The sequence below is a fragment of the Zingiber officinale genome, chromosome 2B (assembly GCF_018446385.1).
Source record: "Zingiber officinale cultivar Zhangliang chromosome 2B, Zo_v1.1, whole genome shotgun sequence".
NCBI classification, from domain to species: domain Eukaryota; kingdom Viridiplantae; phylum Streptophyta; class Magnoliopsida; order Zingiberales; family Zingiberaceae; genus Zingiber; species Zingiber officinale.
The window spans coordinates 127,410,947-127,430,415 of record NC_055989.1 but is presented as its reverse complement, the minus strand read 5'-3'; the positions used below and the strand labels follow the sequence as shown (position 1 = coordinate 127,430,415).

Here is a 19,469-nt window from a genome sequence, read left to right as displayed (position 1 = left end):
TGTTGTGCGTATCCGTCCGGTGGAAGGAGCAGAACATCGGGGTCCATCTCTTCTTTGTCTTGGGCCGGGCGGCAGCTACCTCTTGCACATGGGACCTGGCATGGGGGGATCGAATTGTTTCGGCCCTCGGTCCTCTAGGCGGCTGATGAGCGGCGTGCTGTTTCCGCTCGACAGGGGGAGCCCGCTCAGTTGGAGTTTCTTTTTTCCTGGCCGCTTGCGCTTCTTCCACGTTGATGTATTCGTTCGCTCGGTGTAGCATATGATCATAGTCTCGGGGCGGCTTTCGGATGAGTGATCGGAAAAAATCCCCATCCACTAGGCCTTGTGTGAAGGCATTCATCATGGTTTCCGAGGTGGCCGTTGGAATGTCCATCGCCACTTTGTTGAACCGCTGGATGTAAGCTCGGAGTGATTCACGGGCTTCTTGCTTGATGGCGAACAGGCTCACGCTTGTTTTCTGGTAGCGTCGACTGCTCGCAAAATGGTGGAGGAAGGCCGTTCGGAACTCCTTGAAGCTAGTGATGGATCCGTCCGGCAACCTCCGAAACCACCGTTGAGCCGATCCCGAGAGAGTGATAAGAAAAACTCGGCATTTTACTCCATCTGTGTATTGATGGAGCGTAGCTGTGTTATCAAACTTACCCAGATGATCATCTGGGTCGGTTGTCCCATTATACTCGCCGATCGTCGGAGGCACATAGTGCTTCGGCAGAGGATCTCGCAGAATAGCCTCTTAATCCTCTCGGGTGATGCGTCCGCTCGGAGGGCTTTCCCCTTTCTGTCATCCCGTCTAGGTATTTCATCCGAAGAGGATCCCCTATCTCTATGAGCTGGTACGACTTCAGGGGTGCGGAATAGGGCTCGATGAAATGCAACGGTGGCTGGTGGTGCTTCCGCTCGACCACCGGACGCTGATGTTGCTTGCTGCTCCGGCCGCTGTGGCTTTTTGCTCCACGAGCTTGGCGGCCCTTATCTCGATCAGAGCGCCGAGTTCCTCCGTCAAAAGCGCCACCGTGTGTTGTCGCCCCCGCCCATTGTTCCTGCTCGATGCGGAGCGTTCCCACGACGCCAATTTGATCCTCGTCCGAACGAATCAACGAACGCCACGTGGCGCCTCGGGTTGCTGATGTAGATCTCCGCCTAGTCTCATGAAGCTCCCATAACTCAAGACAAGTCGGGCGGAAGGGTTCCGGCGACCCTCCGACGCTCAAGTCAGGTAAGCAAGTGGTGGAAACAGTAGCTACAAAGCTTGTATCTTCCGTACCTCCGGCGAAGTCTGCGGCTCTTTATATAGAGCGGTGAAAGAGCTTCTACACGCCCACCGAGGCGCGTACGTGTCCGCAGCCCATACCTCGGTATGGGTTTGTCAGAAAGCTTACCTGACGCCATAGTTCAACAGTCTCATCGCGCCTTCGATGGGACAACAGGACACCCCGTTGTCAGTCTAGGAGTATGGGCTAGTCATATGACTTGACGGCTGTCAGCAGATGTTCCTGTTCCTATTTACCCACCGCCGGCCAGGACATCCGCCCGGCCGGCTAGACGAAGAGCGCCGTCGGGACGGCCCTAATTCCCTGCGCCGGCCGGGCGGCGCGCCCATTACGTCCTACCTTCTCTTAGGCCTTCCGCTCGACCATTGTTTACTATTTCATTGAGCGTCGGAACCCCAATCCCTGTCAGGGCGCCTTTTACTATCAGATGTTTACTGGCAGACCGATCGGCCTGCCCTTTTCTCATGAGTCCGGTCGGCTCACCCTTCTTCGACAGACCATCTGGCCTTTTGACCTCCACGTGGCGTTGACCCCTCGTTAGGGGTCGCGGTCTCTTACCACCGGATAAGCTACCTTAGCGACCCCCCTAGTGCCGGCCCCACGGATATGGAGGGAGGTTCATGCATGTACACAGGCCATAGGCGCATGGCGGGGTAAACCCAGGTCGTCAGTTCCTGAGAATCGACCCCTGGCCATTACGCCAGAGATACCATGCATCCACCGTCTGCGCTACGCCCTGGGGGCCTCCATGTTTATTTATAGATAATACACTATCTTGTCTATTACCCGCTGAGTTACCTATACTCACCACCGCATATATATCTTATGTTTTCAGGTAAATGGTTGGAGTGTCGCTTGGAGTATCCTGTCTGTCGGTCCTACATCACATCCGAAGAGTTTTTCGAGTTTTGTTTATGCTTTATTTGTATTTGGTATTTGTTGTATTTGGTGTTGTTGTTGTATTCGTGTTGTTGTGGTTGTTGTATAAAGCCTATCTGGCTAGCAGTGTGTTGATTGTATTATATTGGGCTTTCCGTTATCGTTTTTCCGTTGTGTTGGTTTTTAATGCATCCGAGTGGGTTGTTCGTTGTATATATATAACTGCGTGGTTGTTGTTATATTTGTCTAGCCGTGTAGGCTGAGATTATTAACTGAGTGGTTGTGTATATATTCCAGTCGCATGTGGATGATGCATATTTTGTATGTATATATGCTTTGGATTGTCACCGGTACAGGGGAGATGCTGCCGGATTTTTGTTTGGCAGAGACTCCTCTAGGGGCGTGACAGTAGCTAAAGGGTTCAATAAAGTAGAAGGGTTAGACTATGATGAGACCTATGCCCCTGTGGCCAGACTTGAATCCATTAGGATGTTGCTGGCCTATGCAGCACACAAAGGAGTCAAGCTATACCAAATGGAAGTAAAATCCATATTTTTAAACAGATTTATTAAAGAGGAGGTATATGTAGGTCAACCCCCAAGATTTGAGGACTTAGAACATCGAAATCATGTCTTTAGACTATAAAAGGTCCTATATTGACTAAAACAAGCTCCTAGGGCTTGGTATGAACGCTTGTCCAATTATTTAATATCAAAGGGTTCAACCATGGTCAAATAGATCCAACCATCTTTGTAAAAACCCTTAGAAAAAGATATTTTTATAACCCAAATTTACGTAGACGATATAATTTTTGGATCAACCAACTCCAAATTTTTAAAAGAATTTACCAAATTAATGGAAAATGAATTTGAAATTAGTCTGGTAGGTGAACTTAACTTTTTCTTAGGTTTACAAATTAAACAAACCAAAGATGAAATTTACATTTATCAAACTAAATATGCTAAGGAATTAGTTAGAAAATTTGGAGTGGAAAACTCAAAAAATATTAATACACAAATGGCCACTAATATTAAAATTGACTTAGACATATAAGGTAAACCAGTAGACTTGAAATACTATCGAAGTGCGATAGGAAGTCTACTGTACCTAACTGCGAGCCGACCAGATATTCTTTTCGCAGTAGGTATGTGTGTAAGATACCAATCTTGTGCAAAAGAGTCTCACTTAACCTTTGTTAAAAGAATACTAAGGTATATTAAGGGAACCCTAAATGTAGGATTATGATACCCTAGATCGTGCACCCTTGACCTAACTGGCTATTCTGACTCAGACTATGCCGGGTGCAGGCTAGATAGAAAAAACACAAGTGGTAGCTGTCAATTTCTAGGTTAGTGCCTAGTAAGTTGGTCAAGCAGAAAGCAACACTGTGTTGCTTTATCTACCACTGAAGCTGAGTATATAGCCCTAGGTGAATATACATCTCAACTATTATGGATGATGCATACCCTAAAAGATTATCAACTAGAATATCAGAAAATAAAAATTTCAATTGATAATATAAGTTCAATTAATCTAACCGAAAACCCAATTCACCACTCAAGAACTAAACACATAGAAGTAAAACATCAATTTGTAAGGGATCACGTAGCTAAGGGTGATATTATACTTAACTACGTTGAGTCAAAATCAAACCTAGCTGACATATTCACAAAGTCCTTACCTGAACTTGAGTTCAATTTACTAAGAAGACAAATAGGGATGTGCTTAGTAGAATATAACTCATTTTCTGCATACTTTTCTCAACCTATTTTAAAAAGATTTTTGTTTTAAAATCTTAGGAAAAATATTTTTCAAAATTCCAAATTTTGTTAGTTTTTCAAAAGTCCGGTTTAGCCTAGGAATTTATCCCCTAGATATCATGTACTCCTAGATTTCAGCCAGAGCATCTCACAAGCACACTAGGCTTAACTTGTTTGTGTTTGAAACACTTAGAATGAGGTGAGATGCATAGGGTACAGTCTAGACTTCAGAATGCTTATTTCTATGCATCGTAGTAAGTCTGGACAATAAATACCAAATAACAGTAATCAAGTTAAGTTATCCAGACTTAGTCAAATCTAACTGGAATTCTAAACTTAACTTGACTAACCAAGTGAAAGTTGTTGCCCTCTAGGTAATCAGCTAGTAACTAATGGTTAGATATGTGGCCAAGGAATTTAAGTAATTACCTTTAAAGTTACTCAAGCTTGGACTTTAGGAATTTTTTTTTTTTGCTTGTTTTAATTCTCCAAAGTGAAAATACCTTAGTTAAAATTTTACAAGTTTTTCAAGTTAAGCATTTTTGTTCAAAACTATCCAAGTATTATTTTCTAAAGTTTTTTCCAAATTTAACTAAGTTGTTTAAAAGATTCTCAAAAAAAAATTAGCTAAGATTCTTGTCAAAGTCAAAATAATTCACTTAGCTAAAAGTTTTACAAGAAAATTAAGTGTTTATAAAAGTATGTTTAATCCTCTTTTTAAAAGCCTTTATGTTTCTTTAATTTTTTCATCCCTCTTTAAAAGCTAAGTGTTTGTTTGACACCCTATTTTTGAAAAATCAGATAAAAAATTATTTCTGAAGAGTTAAGGTTTCTCAAAGCTATCCAAGACAATTTATTTTTCCCTTTCTTTTACTCCCTTAGTTATTTTTGTTATATTGCAAAGGGGTCTTCTCAAAGCTATCCAAGACAATTTATTTTTCCCTTTCTTTTACTCCCTTAGTTATTTTTGTTATATTGCAAAGGGGGAGAGTATAAGAAAATTCAAAGAAAGCTCCAAGAAATTTTTAAATTTAAAAATTTTATAGTCTAAAGGGGAAGCTGTTATTGAGGGGGAGTTTATCTTTGTATGTGCTAAACTTAATTTTGCTATCTTTATGCTTTAGTATAAGAAAATTCAAAGAAAGCTCCAAGAAATTTTTAAATTTAAAAATTTTATAGTCTAAAGTGGGAGCTGTTATTAAGGGGAGCTTATCTTTGTATGTGCTAAACTTTTGCTATCTTTATGCTTGTGCTTATGATTAGTGATGCTTTGTATCTTTTCTTTATTATCCTTGTGCTTAACTTTGAATTTCAGTTGTCAAAATCAAAAAGAGGGAAATTTTTGGTGCGGGAAGGATCTAACGATAGAACCTTAGTTTTGATAATGACAAAAGGGAATCAAAGTTAAGGTTAATTATTATCTAACGAGCTTAAACAAGTTTGCAGAAAAGTCTTAACTGTGGTTAGGCAGGTGAAAAACCCTAAGGGGCGGTAACCTTAGGTCCTAGGGGGTGGTAACCCTAGGTGTAGGAGAAATCCTAAGGGGGGGTAACCTTAGGTCCTAGGGGGAGGTAACCCTAGGTGGAGAAAACCCCTAGGGGGTGGTAACCCTAAGTCCTAGGGGTGGTAATCCTAGGCGGAAAATCTAGTCGGTCTGGAGGATCGGACTGACATCAAGTATACTCTCCTGAGCGGAGTAGGTGAGGACGCGTTCCCCGGAAGAGAGAACAATAGGCATCGGTTCGACCTAGGGTTTCCGGTCGGAAATCTGAAGTCAGAACCGGACAGTCTGTGACTATAAAACTTTCACATTATTATGTGTATTGTGTGTGCTAACCTTGTTTTGCAGGATATGTAGTTGGATTGTGGAGATATCTAAATTCTTTTCGATCCTACACTTGGTATCAGAGCTCAGACTGCCAGAAGGTTTAACCGTCGACTGTGCAAAAGAGTTATGGTCTGATTGAGCCATGTGGGTACGATATTGACCTCGAACAAAGAAAGTGGGGGCTCCTATATTCGGATCAAGAGGACCAGACACCAGGTAGGAAGTCCTAGTTGCGGCTAGGCAAGGAAGTTCTAGTAGGTCGGGTGGACCGAGGGGCAGGAGGACCTGGTGGGTCAAGGATCGGACATGAAAAGCATGTGGTCCTTTGTTTGAGGTGGGGATTGTTGGGGTTGCAAGGTTGCAAACATAGTCCCACATTGAAAACACATGGGAAAGATCATGGATTTATAAGAGAAAGATATCTTCATTGGCATGAGGCCTTTTGGGGAGAGCCCAAAAGCAAAACCATGAGGGCTTAGGCCCAAAGTGTAGGTGCAGCGAAGGCCGGCAAGAGGGGGGTGAATTGCCTACAAATAAAAATTATACCCTCCTCGTGCTTTCAACTCAAATAGTGCAATAGTAAATAAACTGATAAAATCAATAAAGAAATAAGAAGACAGGAATTTAACCTGGTTACAACCAAGAGGGTTGTTAATCCAGGGCAGTAAAAAAAAGCGCAGTAGAAAGATCTCCTTTGCTGAAGGCGGAGAAGCCTTTTACACACTAATGGCTCAGAACTATTGCTAAGAAGTTGTTACAGAGTTGAATGAATAATCGATATTGAATTCCTAGCTCCAGGGGCCTTTAAATAACCTCTGGAAATTTGATCTCGAGGGTCCAGGGCGCCTCCAACAGGGGTCCAAGGCGCCTCCATCGAGTGGGTGGATAAAACTTTATCCAAAAGCTCAACGTTCAATTCTGCCGGGTCCGAGGCGCCTTCAACAGGGGTTGAAGGCGCCCTCAAGCTGGAGGCGCCTCCAAGCCTGATGGAGGCACCTCCAAGCTGGCTGGCATCTTTTCCAGCTTGGTTGCTTCTTTGCTTCATCTTCCGAAGTCTCGTTCTTTTGGGTGATTCCGGCCAACCGAAATAAGGCTCACCCGAACCCAATTTCCGGCCTTCTCCTCGAGCAGGCTTCCGTCCGGCTTCTCGTCCCTCGAACGTCGCACACATTCTTCTCATCCACCGGAGTACTCTTCTGCAGCTGTCACGTCCTTCGGACGCACCAAGCCCGTCGGCTCCCTTCCCATGTCGTCCTTCTCGCTAGCTGCGTCTTCCGCTCGACTTCCTGCGCTCCTAAGCTCCTGCACACTCAGACACAGGGATCAAACACAAAGCAGAACCTAGCCAACTTGGTTGATCACATCAAAACATCCATGGGGACCAACAATCTCCCCCTTTTTGATGTGCATCAACCCAAGTTCAAGTTAGGGTAGAAATAGACAGAAAAGTAATTTTAAAAAATCACTTAAACTAACATGTTAAGCATCAGTTTGCAATAAATAAAATTACAACTACTTAATTAAGAGTTAACAAAAAAATATTTTGTAATTTTTAAAAAAATACTCTAAAAAAAAATACTCTCCCCCTAAACTTGTACTTCTCTCTCCCCCTTTGATCATAGCAAAAACGGGGTAACAGAAAACACTTTAGCAAAAATTTTCAAAAAAAAATTCTAAGTAAAATGAATTTTTTTAAAAAAAAATCTAAGTAAAATTTTTAAGTGATAAAAGAATTCTAACTAAAATGATTTGTTTGAATTTTCAAAATAATTCTAAGTCAAAAAATAATTTTGAAGATAATTTCCAAAATAAATTGTAAATAATTTCTAAGGCAATGTTTAAAACTTTTCAAGGCATTATTTAATTCTAATTTTAATGCTTTTATCAGAAAGTTAATTAAACATTTTTATTTCGATATTTCGTCTTCCAGGTCGTGGCGAGGCACTAGGCCTTCTTGGTTATTGGAGCAACAACCACTTTCTTAGACAAAGCTTCCATAAAGAAACTCAAAGTTTAATTTTCTCACTGTAAGCTTTTAACTAAAAGAGCAAATTAAACTAGAAAAGATTTTGGAACTCAATAAAGGTTCCTTCCTACAGGGTTGGTTAAAAATCTAGGTGGTACATTAGTTTTAGGAATTTTCCTAAGTTGACCTTGATGTTTTCTAATATACTAGCTTAATTTCCAATAAATTCTAACTTTTGATTTTGAAAATCTATTTAGGCATGCATCATTATCCTTCAATTTCTTAATTTCAACTTTTAATTTTTCATTTTCTAATTTTAGATTATCATACATTTCTAGTGGACATGCTTTTGCTAGGTTTAATTTCAATTCAGCATTTTCTTTTTCTAATTTGAATAAATCTCTAGAAAGACATTTAATAAATTGAAAGGACTGAGTCGGGGTTAGGTTACATACCTTACTTACCTGACTCGGTGATTCTCCCCCTTCATCGTCGCTTTCTTCTTCTGATGATCCTCCCCCTTCATCTATGCTCATCTCTGAACTTGAGTCATCTTCAGGAAGATGGTTGGCTGCCAGCGCTAATCCGGAGAAGACTTCGATGTCTGATTCGAAAGAAGACGAATCTGACCAGGTAGCCTTCAGATTCTTGTGCTTGGAGGATTCTACTTTCTTGTACTTTGCCTTTCCCTTTTCTTTCCCCTTTTTCTTCAAGTCCGGGTAGTCATCTTTGATGTGCCCTTCTTCGTTGCAGTTGTAGCAACGGACCGCCCTTTTTCTTTGCTGATGCCTCTTTGTCTGCGATCTAAATTTATTAGATTTAAAAAATTTATTGAAGCGTCTTACCAGTAGTGCCGATTCAGATTCGTCGATCGAGGCTTCCGAGTCAGAACCATTTATTCTTGCCTTTAAGGCAATGTTTTGACTAGTCTTTTCTATTCCATTGGGCTCTGCAACTCGAGATTTGTGAAGTTCAAAAGTAGAAAATAGTTGTTCTAGAGTACTTACCTCGAAGTCCTTAGAGATGTAGTACGCATCTACTAAGGAGGCCCACTCTGGAGTTTTGGGGAAGGCGTTGAGCGCGTACCGGATCGAGTCCCGGTTCTTTACTTCTTCTCCAAGGTTGCTTAATTGTGTGATCAGCTCTTTAATCCTCGCTTGGAGTTGCGTTACCTTCTCGCCTTGGTTCATCCGGAGGTTCGTCAACTGGGTCCGGAGGATGTCGCGCCTTGTTAGCTTCGCTTCGGAGGTACCTTCGTGAAGTTCCAGGAATTTTTCCCAGAGATCTTTCGCGGAGTCGTAGCTTCCGATCCGATTTACCTCCTGAGGTGGCAGAACGCTGAGAAGGTGGAACTCAGCTTTTCCGTTGGCGACAAAATCGGCTTGCTCCTTCTTGCTCCACGTGTTTTCTTCTTTATCTTTCGGCGCTACATATCCATATTTCATTATTAAAAGTATATCAAATTCAGTTTTAAAAAATACCTCCATTTTTCGCTTCCATGTAGCGAAATCTCCGTCGAACTTTGGAGGATGAATATTTGCTCCGGCCATCGTCTTGATCGTTGTGCTTCAGTCGGCGGTTAGTCCTTCTGAGGCGGTCTGGCTCTGATACCAATTGTAGGTGCAGCGAAGGCCGGCAAGAGGGGGGTGAATTGCCTGCAAATAAAAATTATACTCTCCTCGTGCTTTCAAATCAAATAGTGCAATAGTAAATAAACTGATAAAAGTAATAAAGAAATAAGAAGACAGGAATTTAACCTGATTACAACCAAGAGGGTTGTTAATCCAGGGCAGTAAAAAAAGCGCAGTAAAAAGATCTCCTTTGTTGAAGGCGGAGAAGCATTTTACACACTAACGACTCAGAACTATTGCTAGGAAGTTGTTACAGAGTTGAATGAATAATCGATATTGAATTCCTAGCTCCAGGGGCCTTTAAATAGCCTCTGGAAATCTGATCTTGAGGGTCCAGGGCGCCTCCAACAGGGGTCCAAGGCGCCTCCATCGAGTGGGTGGATAAAACTTTATCCAAAAGCTCAACGTTCAATTCTGTCGGGTCCGATGCGCCTTCAACAGGGGTTGAAGGCGCCCTCAAGCTGGAGGTGCCTCCAAGCCTGATGGAGGCGCCTCCAAGCTGGCTGGCAGCTTTTCCAGCTTGGTTGCTTCTTTGCTTCGTCTTCCGAAGTCTCGTTCTTTTGGGTGATTCCGGCCAACCGAAATAGGGCTCACCCGACCCAATTTTCGACCTTCTCCTCGAGCAAGCTGCCGCGCACGTTACGTTCTTCTCGTCCACTGGAGTACTCTTCCGCAGCTGTCTCGTCCTTCGGACGCACCGAGCCCGTCGGCTCCCTTCCCATGTCGTCCTTCTTGCTAGCTACGTCTTCCGCTCGACTTCCTGTGCTCCTAAGCTCCTGCACACTCAGACACAGGGATCAAACACAAAGCAGGACCTAACCAACTTGATTGATCACATCAAAATACCCACGGGGACCAACACAAAGTGGGCAATATCATGGCATTGTGGAGATATCTAAATTCTTTTCGATCCTACACCAGCGACTAAGATATGTGTGAGTGTTGCGTTCAAACCTTCATGAAACCTTTTCTAGGATTCACTCTGTAAGTACCCCGGGTTAGTTTTGATGTGATCAACCAAGTTAAGTTATGTCCGGTTGTGTTTAATCCTTGTATCTAAGTGTGCAAGAGCTTAGGAACATAAGAAGTTGAGTGGAAGATGCAACTAGCGAGAAAGATGGCATGGGAAGGGAGTCGACGGGCTCGGTGCGTCCGAAGGATGAGGTGCTGTGAAAGAGTACTATGATGGGCGAGAAGGAAGCATGCAACATTCGAAGGGATGAGAAACCAGAACAGAAAACTGCTCGAGGAGAGAAGGTCAAAGTTGGGTTCGAGTGAGCTCAACTCTGGATGACCGAAAAATCACTCAAGCGATCAGAGCGGAAAACCGGATAAGTCAACAGGAGTTGACATTGTCCAAGCGCATGGGGTTAGGGCGTCCAAACCAGTTTGGTGCCGATCAAGCACCCTCGAAGGAACGTCACAGTGGATCACTCTTCGAGTCCACGTCAGCACTGGTCCGGACTCCCAGACATGGTCCAGATGCCCGGACATGAAAAAAGTCTATCTTCGTACCGTTACATAGCCATTGTGAGCAGATAAGGCGCACAATTAGGGTGCCCGAAGTGGGTTAAGGCGTCCGAAATTACCACATCAACAAACGACTAATTTCAGCTAGTGAACTATAAATAAAATCCTGGTCTTCTTCATTCATAACAACACTCACTGTAATCGAATTTTCTTGTTCTTCATTTGTCTGAACTAATCAACCTCATCAATTTTGACCCAAAAATGATTACATCAACAATAAATTCAAAATATTTTAATATGAAATTTTATTTACAATCTTACAACCCCGCCCATCTCCAAAACAAGAACAAGCTTAATTAACAAGCCTAATTAATATAAAACATCAAGCTTATCCAACAGAGTTGACCAAACTATATACACGACAGATATAAAAATAAAAGTCGATTCACATTGACGACGATCATAAAAAATGGAACTCTTTAATCTGATCATTTGCGCAATTGCCTTCACGTCTGTTTTTCGGTCTTATTGATGATCGGAATGCCGCTGATCGGCGGCGGTGGAATCGAGAAGCAGGTCGTCGAACGAGCCGAGCAGGTAAACCTCTTCGGCAGCGATGTCGGCCGAAGCGGCAAGGAGGCGGCGGAAGAGAGGGACGGGGCAGGGGATGCGGAGGACGCCACGTTGCCCGTACCCGAACTCGGTGGCAGAGAGGTGAAGCAGGTCAAGGAAGGGCTGGCGGCTGAGGAGGTCGGCGCGGACGTCGAACCGCTCCATCTCCTCGCCCACGCGCAGCGGCACGTGGCCTTGCGGCGGCCGCCGACGCCGCCGTCTCAGGCTTTCACGGACGTTGGGGGCGGAGGGGCACGAGGAGTCCGCCACTTTGGACGGCCGCCGGTTCATTTGGCCAAGGGGGGCTGAGCTCTGTTTTGCTCATGAAGGTGGTAGTCACTTATAGGGAAGAATGAGGATAACTTTGTAACAAAATTCAGTAATAATAAACCTATCAGAATTAATTAAAATAATTCTAAGTAAAACTATTATAATCGCCCAACAGTTTGAATAAAAATATTTAATATAAATCATTTGATGAAAATTACTTAAAATATCTTTAACCAAAACAACTTCAACAACCTGTTAATTTTCTCTCCATCATGTTTAGTTTAGACGAAAACAATTACTCCGAAAAAAACAAAAAGAAGATATTTTATTATAATAATTAATCATTGAAATCAGTATGAGTCCAACGCCGAATCCAACAAAGATTCTTGCGATCTGATTGTGGATTCTTGTACCTACTCCTTTTTACACCCAACGAACACTTGGCGCATTACATCACAATAAGAACACAATTACCGATTTTTTTCTTCAAAAAATGATTTTATAAATAAAGAAGAAGAAAAATCTAGAAACCACGAATCCTGTTCACTGAAACAAGACACTCACCGATCAAAAGCTGAAGTTAACAAAAATGAATAAATAAAAATACAAAAAAAGGACAAATAGGTGGGGCGGAAATTCTTGGCTCCGTAGTCGACTCGGTACGGCGCCCGTGACCGCTCCACGTAGTGGTCGTACAGTTTGTGATACGGACAATTTCCTTTCTATTTTTTATTTTATTTTTATTTTTTTAAAAAATAGCATGACGACAAAGCTAGTCGGTAGTTTAAAGTGGAATTCCCACACAGCGAGGGTTTTTTTTTATTCTTTTCAAATAAATCCAAAATACAACTTATGCATTAATAGGATTCAAATTGAGCTATAATCCTGCGCCACATTGTTTAGGACCCGATCCCCTTGACTTATCTATACCACTCGACCAAATAGATTCGCTTGAACCACTTGGCCCAATTCCCTCGCATCGACCATCAATTGAACTGTGTATTTCGATAACAATTTCGTGAAGAATTTTGGTATCAGAAACCAATTAGCAAGCCCCATGATCAAGGAATAGTTGCAAAGTCCTTGAAAGTATGTGGCATCCACACAACAGATTGTATATAGATTCTAACATACTTCTAAGACAAGCTCTAGAAACTCAACCCAAGAGAACAAGAAAAAGACCTTCACTCACTACTACATCGAACACCAAATGGAACAACTTTTATAAACAGAAGCCTAAACACAGAAAACACAATGCAATGACATGTACACGAAGGCCATGTGTTTTGGAAGGTAACTTCTATTCTCTTCTTTAAGGCAAGATTTCTCCGACTCCTGTAAGAATTAATCGACAAACTTGAGTTAGATTGGCAACGTTCATCTAAGATTGAATGAACGGAATATGAACATCAGGGAAGCAGTGGATGTTTACTTCAAAACGACGTCGTTCTCAGTGACTGTGAGCGAGCATCTTCAAATTGGTCGCCGCCCTCAAACTTGTCGTTCGTCAAGCATTGTGGAATGAAAGCTGTGTATATCGCTTCCATGTTTGGGATCTCCTTCTTACCCTGGGATGCAACCTCTAGTGGATTGTGGAAGAAGGCGAGGTAGAAGTGCTTTTGGCACACATAGGCGAAGATGAAAGAGGCCACAATGATAGGAATTAGTAAGGGAGCATAGAAGAATTCCCTCAACAAGCCAATGTAACCGAACATGGTGACTTGATAGACGATGAGAGATGCGATAATCCGTAAATACATGTGAGGCCACATCTGGCCGTAGCTCTCGTAACTTGGGACATAAACTTTGAGAGCCTAAGTCAGAAGAAAAAAAAGATCATATTAGTAATTCAACGCTCGAGTAGGAGTCAGTTAGGATCAAACTAATGCTCACCTGATTCCGAGCAATCAGCCAACCAAGGCCAAAGTAAACCACTCCGAAAGGAATGATTATAGGTGCTATTACTGAGTAACAAAGAACAATAGTGACGATAAGCATGTCATTAGGAATCCTAGTCGCATAGCCGAAGTCGCAAGGTGCCCAAGCCTCTTTAACCTCAGCTTCCGTTTTGCAAAGATATCTCTTTTTCAGATGGAAGATGATGAGAGGAACAACACGCGATAGTTCAAGTCCATAGCCAACAAAGAATCTGAGATCCAATCAAGCGTTTAAAGAGGAACGACACATTTAATTGCAACAGGAAAGCTACTATATTATTAAATATTGTAAGAAATTTACGAGGAAAGGGCAAGAATCATACTTGAGAGCGACGTAGGTGAGGAAGAAAGTAGCACTTTTAGGCAGACTCTCTCCGAGCAGGCTGGTAATATCTCCAGGGTGATTAACAAGAGTCTTTAGTGAATCAATCAATGCGCCGCCAATTGTTACTCCAAGGAAGACATTGAAAACTATGAAGTAGAAGTACTTCCCAGAGGTAGCTCGCACTACATGACTCTCGGAGGGTATCCCTTCTGCCTTTGACAGAAACATAAGAAAAGACGGTAGTAAAGCCATGAATACAATGAGTGCAATCTGAGGCAGGTAAGCTTCCAAGACAGTTCTAATCTCTGGTTGATCCACAATCTTCTTTGTAAAGGGCAGGTACTTCTTCAAATTTTGCACAGTTGTAAAACCAGAGACGAATGCAATGGGGATCATGTAGAAGCAAACAGTAAGGAAGACTATCCCGTAAACACCTAGAGATCTTATCCGTCTCTCATAGAACTTCTTCGGCAAGTTTGTCCATATTAACTGCCGTGGCTCGGGAGCTTCTATTACCGTCCATCTATCAATTTTCTGAGAATGAATTGTCTGGGCAGCAGAGGCAGCAGCAGGCTTGCTATTGAAGAAAACTATGGCTGCCTGTTTTTGTTTCTCTCTCAGGGTGGTACTTTGTTCAGCCTCTAATTTTGGTACCAATTCCTTTATTTTCTCATTGCAGTGTTCAATGGTGTCGACTTTTTCGCCAGTGAGACCGAGAAAGCCTATTCTGTTTGTTGGTCTCATACCCTCAGGATTGCCTGTAGTTTTCGACTTTGCATACACTGCTTCTGCTCGAGCAAGTTTCTTTTTGTAACCATCGATCTCTGCCCAAATTTTATCAGCCTGAAAGAAATAAATATGAAACAATGAGAAGTGTTTCAGATAAAATCAAAACATACCTATGCATCGTAGGTATACCTCTTTGTTATCCGTGACAACCATGGACTTGTAAAATGTTTCCGGGTGAAGTGATCTAAAGTATGATTCCACATGATCCTTCATAGATTGACCTGCCGCAGCTGCTGGTATGTCTCTCACCAATACCGCAAACTCTTCGGGCCTTACTTCTGGACTTATTTTCGCTCCAGCTCTTAGATCAGTGACATGTTCATATGCTTTCCATAGCACATAGTACGTTGCAAAAGAAACCCAATATATCCCAAGTAAAAATGCCCATAACCTAGGACTTCTCTTCTGGTATAGTCAAAACAACAAAAGACCGAACACAATACAGGTGAGAAATCACTCTTGATTTGATCTACGGAGGCCTACAACTTGGCCATTATCCTCAAGACGAAAGGTTTTAGTATCTGAAAATGAGCTTGAATGTGAAACTAATACATATCACATAAAATAAGTTATACATGGTTGAGATGAGATTTTTTTTTTTTGTTGTTCATGTAAATACGTACATAGAAGTGGTAATGAAGTTGTATTGCCTAATAAACTTCAATCTGCGCAAGTTAGACACTTTGATACGGGCATTGCAACACTCCCTAACTTGAAGATGAGTGAAGGATTGAACACCAACCATGGCTTAACAAAGGGAGTTGTATACTTGCATTAGACAGTGAAATCACAAGAACAATACCAAGGTCGAGTAAATGAAAAGATAATCCATGTCCGGAAGTATAGTACAAGAACTGACTCGACATTAGTGTGGACAATTAGAATTTAGTACCAATTAAGTCATAGAGCTACAAGAGAAGAAGTCAAATAAATGATTGAGGATCATTTGGAATAATGTTCTCTTCCTTTATGTTTCTTTTCTAGTTGATTTTGGCCATTTTAACTTCTCACAAACAAAGTGCACTAGCATCCTATATTTTCCTAAAGATTTTGCACTAAAAAATAATGCCGATACGATCGAGAAGTCTTCCACTTCAAAAGAATGCACATTAAATTAATAAAACATGTAAATCGAAAGAGACCAATATAGCTTACATTGACATGCCCCATGGTCAATTTGTCAAGGTTCTTGAAGCTTCCCTCACTATTGCTATCCGTGGAAAATGGTGCAGGTTCAGTTGAAGCCACTGGAAGAAGAATTGGCAGCAGAACAATTCCAGAGAGAACCAGTATCGCTAAGACTGCATGAATAAATGAACAAATTACTTGAGATGATCCCATGACTGATGGTAGCATTTCTCAGAGAGATATTCAACAAATCCAGTGAGATATCTTTAATTTCCTGCTTTGCTAATTCTCGCAGAAAGCGACGACAGAAAATCTCCAAGACAATTTATCAAACAGTTCATAGTTGACATCTATATATAATTGAAACTTGACGACTTATTTAACATACTTGGCATGAATGGCATCGACTACTATTTAATGACCAGAAAAGGATTCATGGATCTAACGATTCGACTGAAAAATAACAAAGAGATTGCATGGAGAGAAGAGGAAATCCTAATACATACACAATCTATAACAACAGGATTGTCTGTGTTGACAGAGTCAAACAGATTCTTGGATGATGATGAATCTAAAACACAAGGTCAAGAAAAATAAGACAGACACAAAAGTTGGCTTGAAAGATGCAAACTTCCACTCGTAGGCCATACCGGAGCCGACGAACACGAGGTAGACGGCGGCGTCGACGCCGGCGGCGGCGATGACGTCGGCCTCGGAGGCTCTCACGGCCTCCCTGATCCACGCCAAGGGATTCCTAGTGCCGATCCGCCCTTCCAGGGGGTCCAAGCCCCGGAGGATGCGGTTGGGATAGTAGATGACGGCGTTGCCGGGGTTCCTCTGCAACCAGGTGAAGGCCAGCATCAACACCACGAAGATTATGAACGACGTCCCCAGGGACGTCACGAATGAGCTAAAATCCATCCCTTTTTTTTTCCTACTCTCCTCCTCCCACTTCCTCCCCTCGCCTTCCCTGTTCAACTGTGCTATCTACTACTCTTAAAGATCTTTCCTTTTTCGAAATAAAGGCTCCTGAAAGTCTGAAAGTAGTCGTTCGCCTCTTTGTTTCCTTTTTATATTCTTCTTCTCTCTTCCACACTGCACAGGAAGTATTATTTGTGTGGCAGGAGAATGGAAACCGTGTTCTCTTTGCAGCTCAACATGCTAATTATTAGTAGCTAAGCAACGCCATTTCTTCTTCTTCGAGTTCGTGGGCTTCAATCAATAAGGAGGTGAGCTGGGATCAAGATCGATGTTGATGGGACGATGACGATCCGCTTCCTGTTGAAAAGCATTCGAGTGCAAAGCAAAGCCCAACCAATTTTAGCTGCTCGCCTAAATTACCCATGTAGCCCTGAGGCAACACTCCTTTCTCAAATGCCACTGACTTAATTAGTGCCCAACATGTCTGCCATGGAGATCTTCAACACTCCAACCAAGAACAACTGGCCAAGAAACAAACAAACACCATTTGATAAGGAAGATGCAAAAAGAAAATCTCATATTTCATTGGAAGTATCCAGCTCAGATGTTCCCCGGACAGGGCATACTGGGGATACGGTAATTTTAGAATCCACCCCGGAGGACACGCGGCGGCACCGCGTGCCCTGCCGACACAGGTGGTCTGACCCTTCGGTCAGCCGAGACCAGCGGTTTGCCTCTCGCACGGGGCCGAAGCGGGCGCCGTGTCGTCCACGCGTGCGTTTCGCAGATCGTCGACGCCCCGATATAACGGCGCACGGGGCGCGTAGCGGTAACGTGGTCCGCTGGGAAGGCCCGGTTCACTTGTCGGCCGGCTCGGGGCGAGAGAATCCGCTGTCGCGCAGTTCGCCGGCGAATTTGGAAAACAATGGGTGTTATTTTGGCACGTGGGCGTTAATTTTCAGTAGTTGATACGGTTGGTTCAATCTGGTGCCTGCTGTTGCGGGAAATATATGAACATCGTCATTCATGCATGTGACTGGATAACTATTCGACGGGTAGATGTAATTGTCTGGGCCCGTTTCCAACTAGATTGTTAAATATTTAGTTGATTGTAAACAAAAATTAAATAACCGTTGATGTGATGGTATGTAGTTTAGATCGTCTGTTTTTATTTTTCTTTGTCCCAGTGTTTTATTATCGATCGGATAAATCAGATTAAATTTCAAGGATACTTTATACATCATAAGGATATTGTACATATTTTAAAGATATCATGATACCTTGAAATTTAATCTGATCCGTCCAATCGATAATGAGACACGGAGACAGAGAAAAATGAGAAGAAATGATCCGAACTGAATTGTCTGGACCCATTTCCAACAAGATTTTTAAATATTTAGTTGATTGTAAACAAAAAAAATTAATTATATATTTTAAATAAGCGAACATGTAATTAGTTGACAAATAATATTTCTTAATTTAATAAAGCGTAAAGATTAAGAAGCTCATCGGATTCAAAAGCGGAGAAAATAGTGCATTGGACATATGATTTTAAAATTGACTAGACGAAAATTCCTAGCTAGAAAAAAAATTTTAAGTGGTCCTGCATGTCAAAAGGAATATTAACAACCGGATGAGAGAGGGATCCTAGGGCAAATACTTTGACGCTCAAGTTAATAATCGAATCAAATACAATGAACAGTAGAATGAACAATAGAATGAACAGTGACTATGGATGCGTAAAATTACGTATCATCGCATACCTACATCTATAGGTGGAAACTCCCTTTTATAGTATTACTATTTATTTATGCACGAATCTCAAAGTATTTTCAAAAAAGGACAAATCATAAAGATGCTTTGACATCTTTCCTAAAATAGACTCAAAATATCTACGTTTGACAAGATGGAAGTTTCTAGTGTACAACTTGCATATGAAATATTCTCTGTCATCCGTGACATAAAATGTCAAAAAGGAATGTGAGACTGTTGAATTGAAGGACCCTTAATATGCTTAACTAGCAAATCAATCGAGTCCCTCCTGTAATCCGATCGGCTGTCGCTTGTAAGAGTAACTAGGTCGAATTTAAGGAATGTTGTTGGGGATTTATCCTTCACTCGACCTCTCCATTTAACCAAAGAGTTCAGTCAGACCGAATGTCTAGTTTGTCGGATCAGAACATAGGTTCAATCAGCTAGATTACTTGGCCAAAATAGCTAACCATGTTATCCCCAAGTGATGAAGAAGACTTGGATCTGGAAGGTAGTAAATTAGCTTAGAGTTTCATTAATACTAAGGAACTCAACATCCGACCCACCCAATGGTCCAATCGGATAACCTCTTGGCCGGGACAATCGATCGCACTGGCTCCAAAGGTTGACCCCTCCTTGAATTTGACCTCCATGTCAATCGACCTCTTGGACTTTGACCCAACTCAAGGGCTCCACCTTATTCGCTGTATCACAAGTCTCTCTTTCAAGTATAGTCAAAAGATATTGCAAGCCTGACTGACTAAACACTTGTGTTGTTTATGCCTCTTGTCCTCCATCAAACGTTCATTCTTTGTATGATCACTCGGCTTGAGCCGATGTTATACTTAGCTGCAAGTGTTTCTGGGATCCTATGTTTCTTTACTGGACGCTTATTCTTTGTATTGTCACTCAACTAGAAATAATATTACT

The 19,469-nt window shown here is 42.1% G+C and overlaps 2 protein-coding genes across 2 annotated transcripts; both read right to left on the bottom strand.

The window, feature by feature from the left end:
• Positions 1-11,070: 11,070 nt before the first annotated feature.
• LOC122049528 (auxin-responsive protein SAUR71-like) lies at positions 11,071-11,751 on the bottom strand. Its single transcript, XM_042610897.1, has one exon. It carries the CDS (start codon positions 11,706-11,708, stop codon positions 11,331-11,333), a length of 378 nt encoding a protein of 125 aa, XP_042466831.1. The 5' UTR covers positions 11,709-11,751; the 3' UTR covers positions 11,071-11,330.
• A 938-nt stretch (positions 11,752-12,689) lies between these two features.
• LOC122047090 (CSC1-like protein ERD4) lies at positions 12,690-17,328 on the bottom strand. The gene is made up of 7 exons (XM_042608133.1): positions 16,517-17,328; positions 15,894-16,039; positions 14,868-15,143; positions 13,948-14,792; positions 13,581-13,836; positions 13,120-13,501; positions 12,690-13,022 (listed from the first exon to the last, which is right to left on the bottom strand). Exons 1-6 carry the CDS (start codon positions 16,785-16,787, stop codon positions 13,121-13,123), a joined length of 2,175 nt encoding a protein of 724 aa, XP_042464067.1. The 5' UTR covers positions 16,788-17,328; the 3' UTR covers positions 12,690-13,022; position 13,120.
• Positions 17,329-19,469: the final 2,141 nt, after the last annotated feature.

Excerpts from the sequence above, each read along its gene's own strand:
- LOC122049528 (XM_042610897.1), bottom strand. The coding sequence starts at position 11,708 with ATGAACCGGCGGCCGTCCAAAGTGGCGGACTCCTCGTGCCCCTCCGCC.
- LOC122047090 (XM_042608133.1), bottom strand. The coding sequence starts at position 16,787 with ATGGATTTTAGCTCATTCGTGACGTCCCTGGGGACGTCGTTCATAATC. Across the intron at positions 16,040-16,516 it reads CCTCGTGTTCGTCGGCTCCG|TCTTAGCGATACTGGTTCTC; the intron begins GTATGGCCTACG and ends TTATTCATGCAG. Across the intron at positions 14,793-14,867 it reads TTGTCACGGATAACAAAGAG|GCTGATAAAATTTGGGCAGA; the intron begins GTATACCTACGA and ends TATTTCTTTCAG.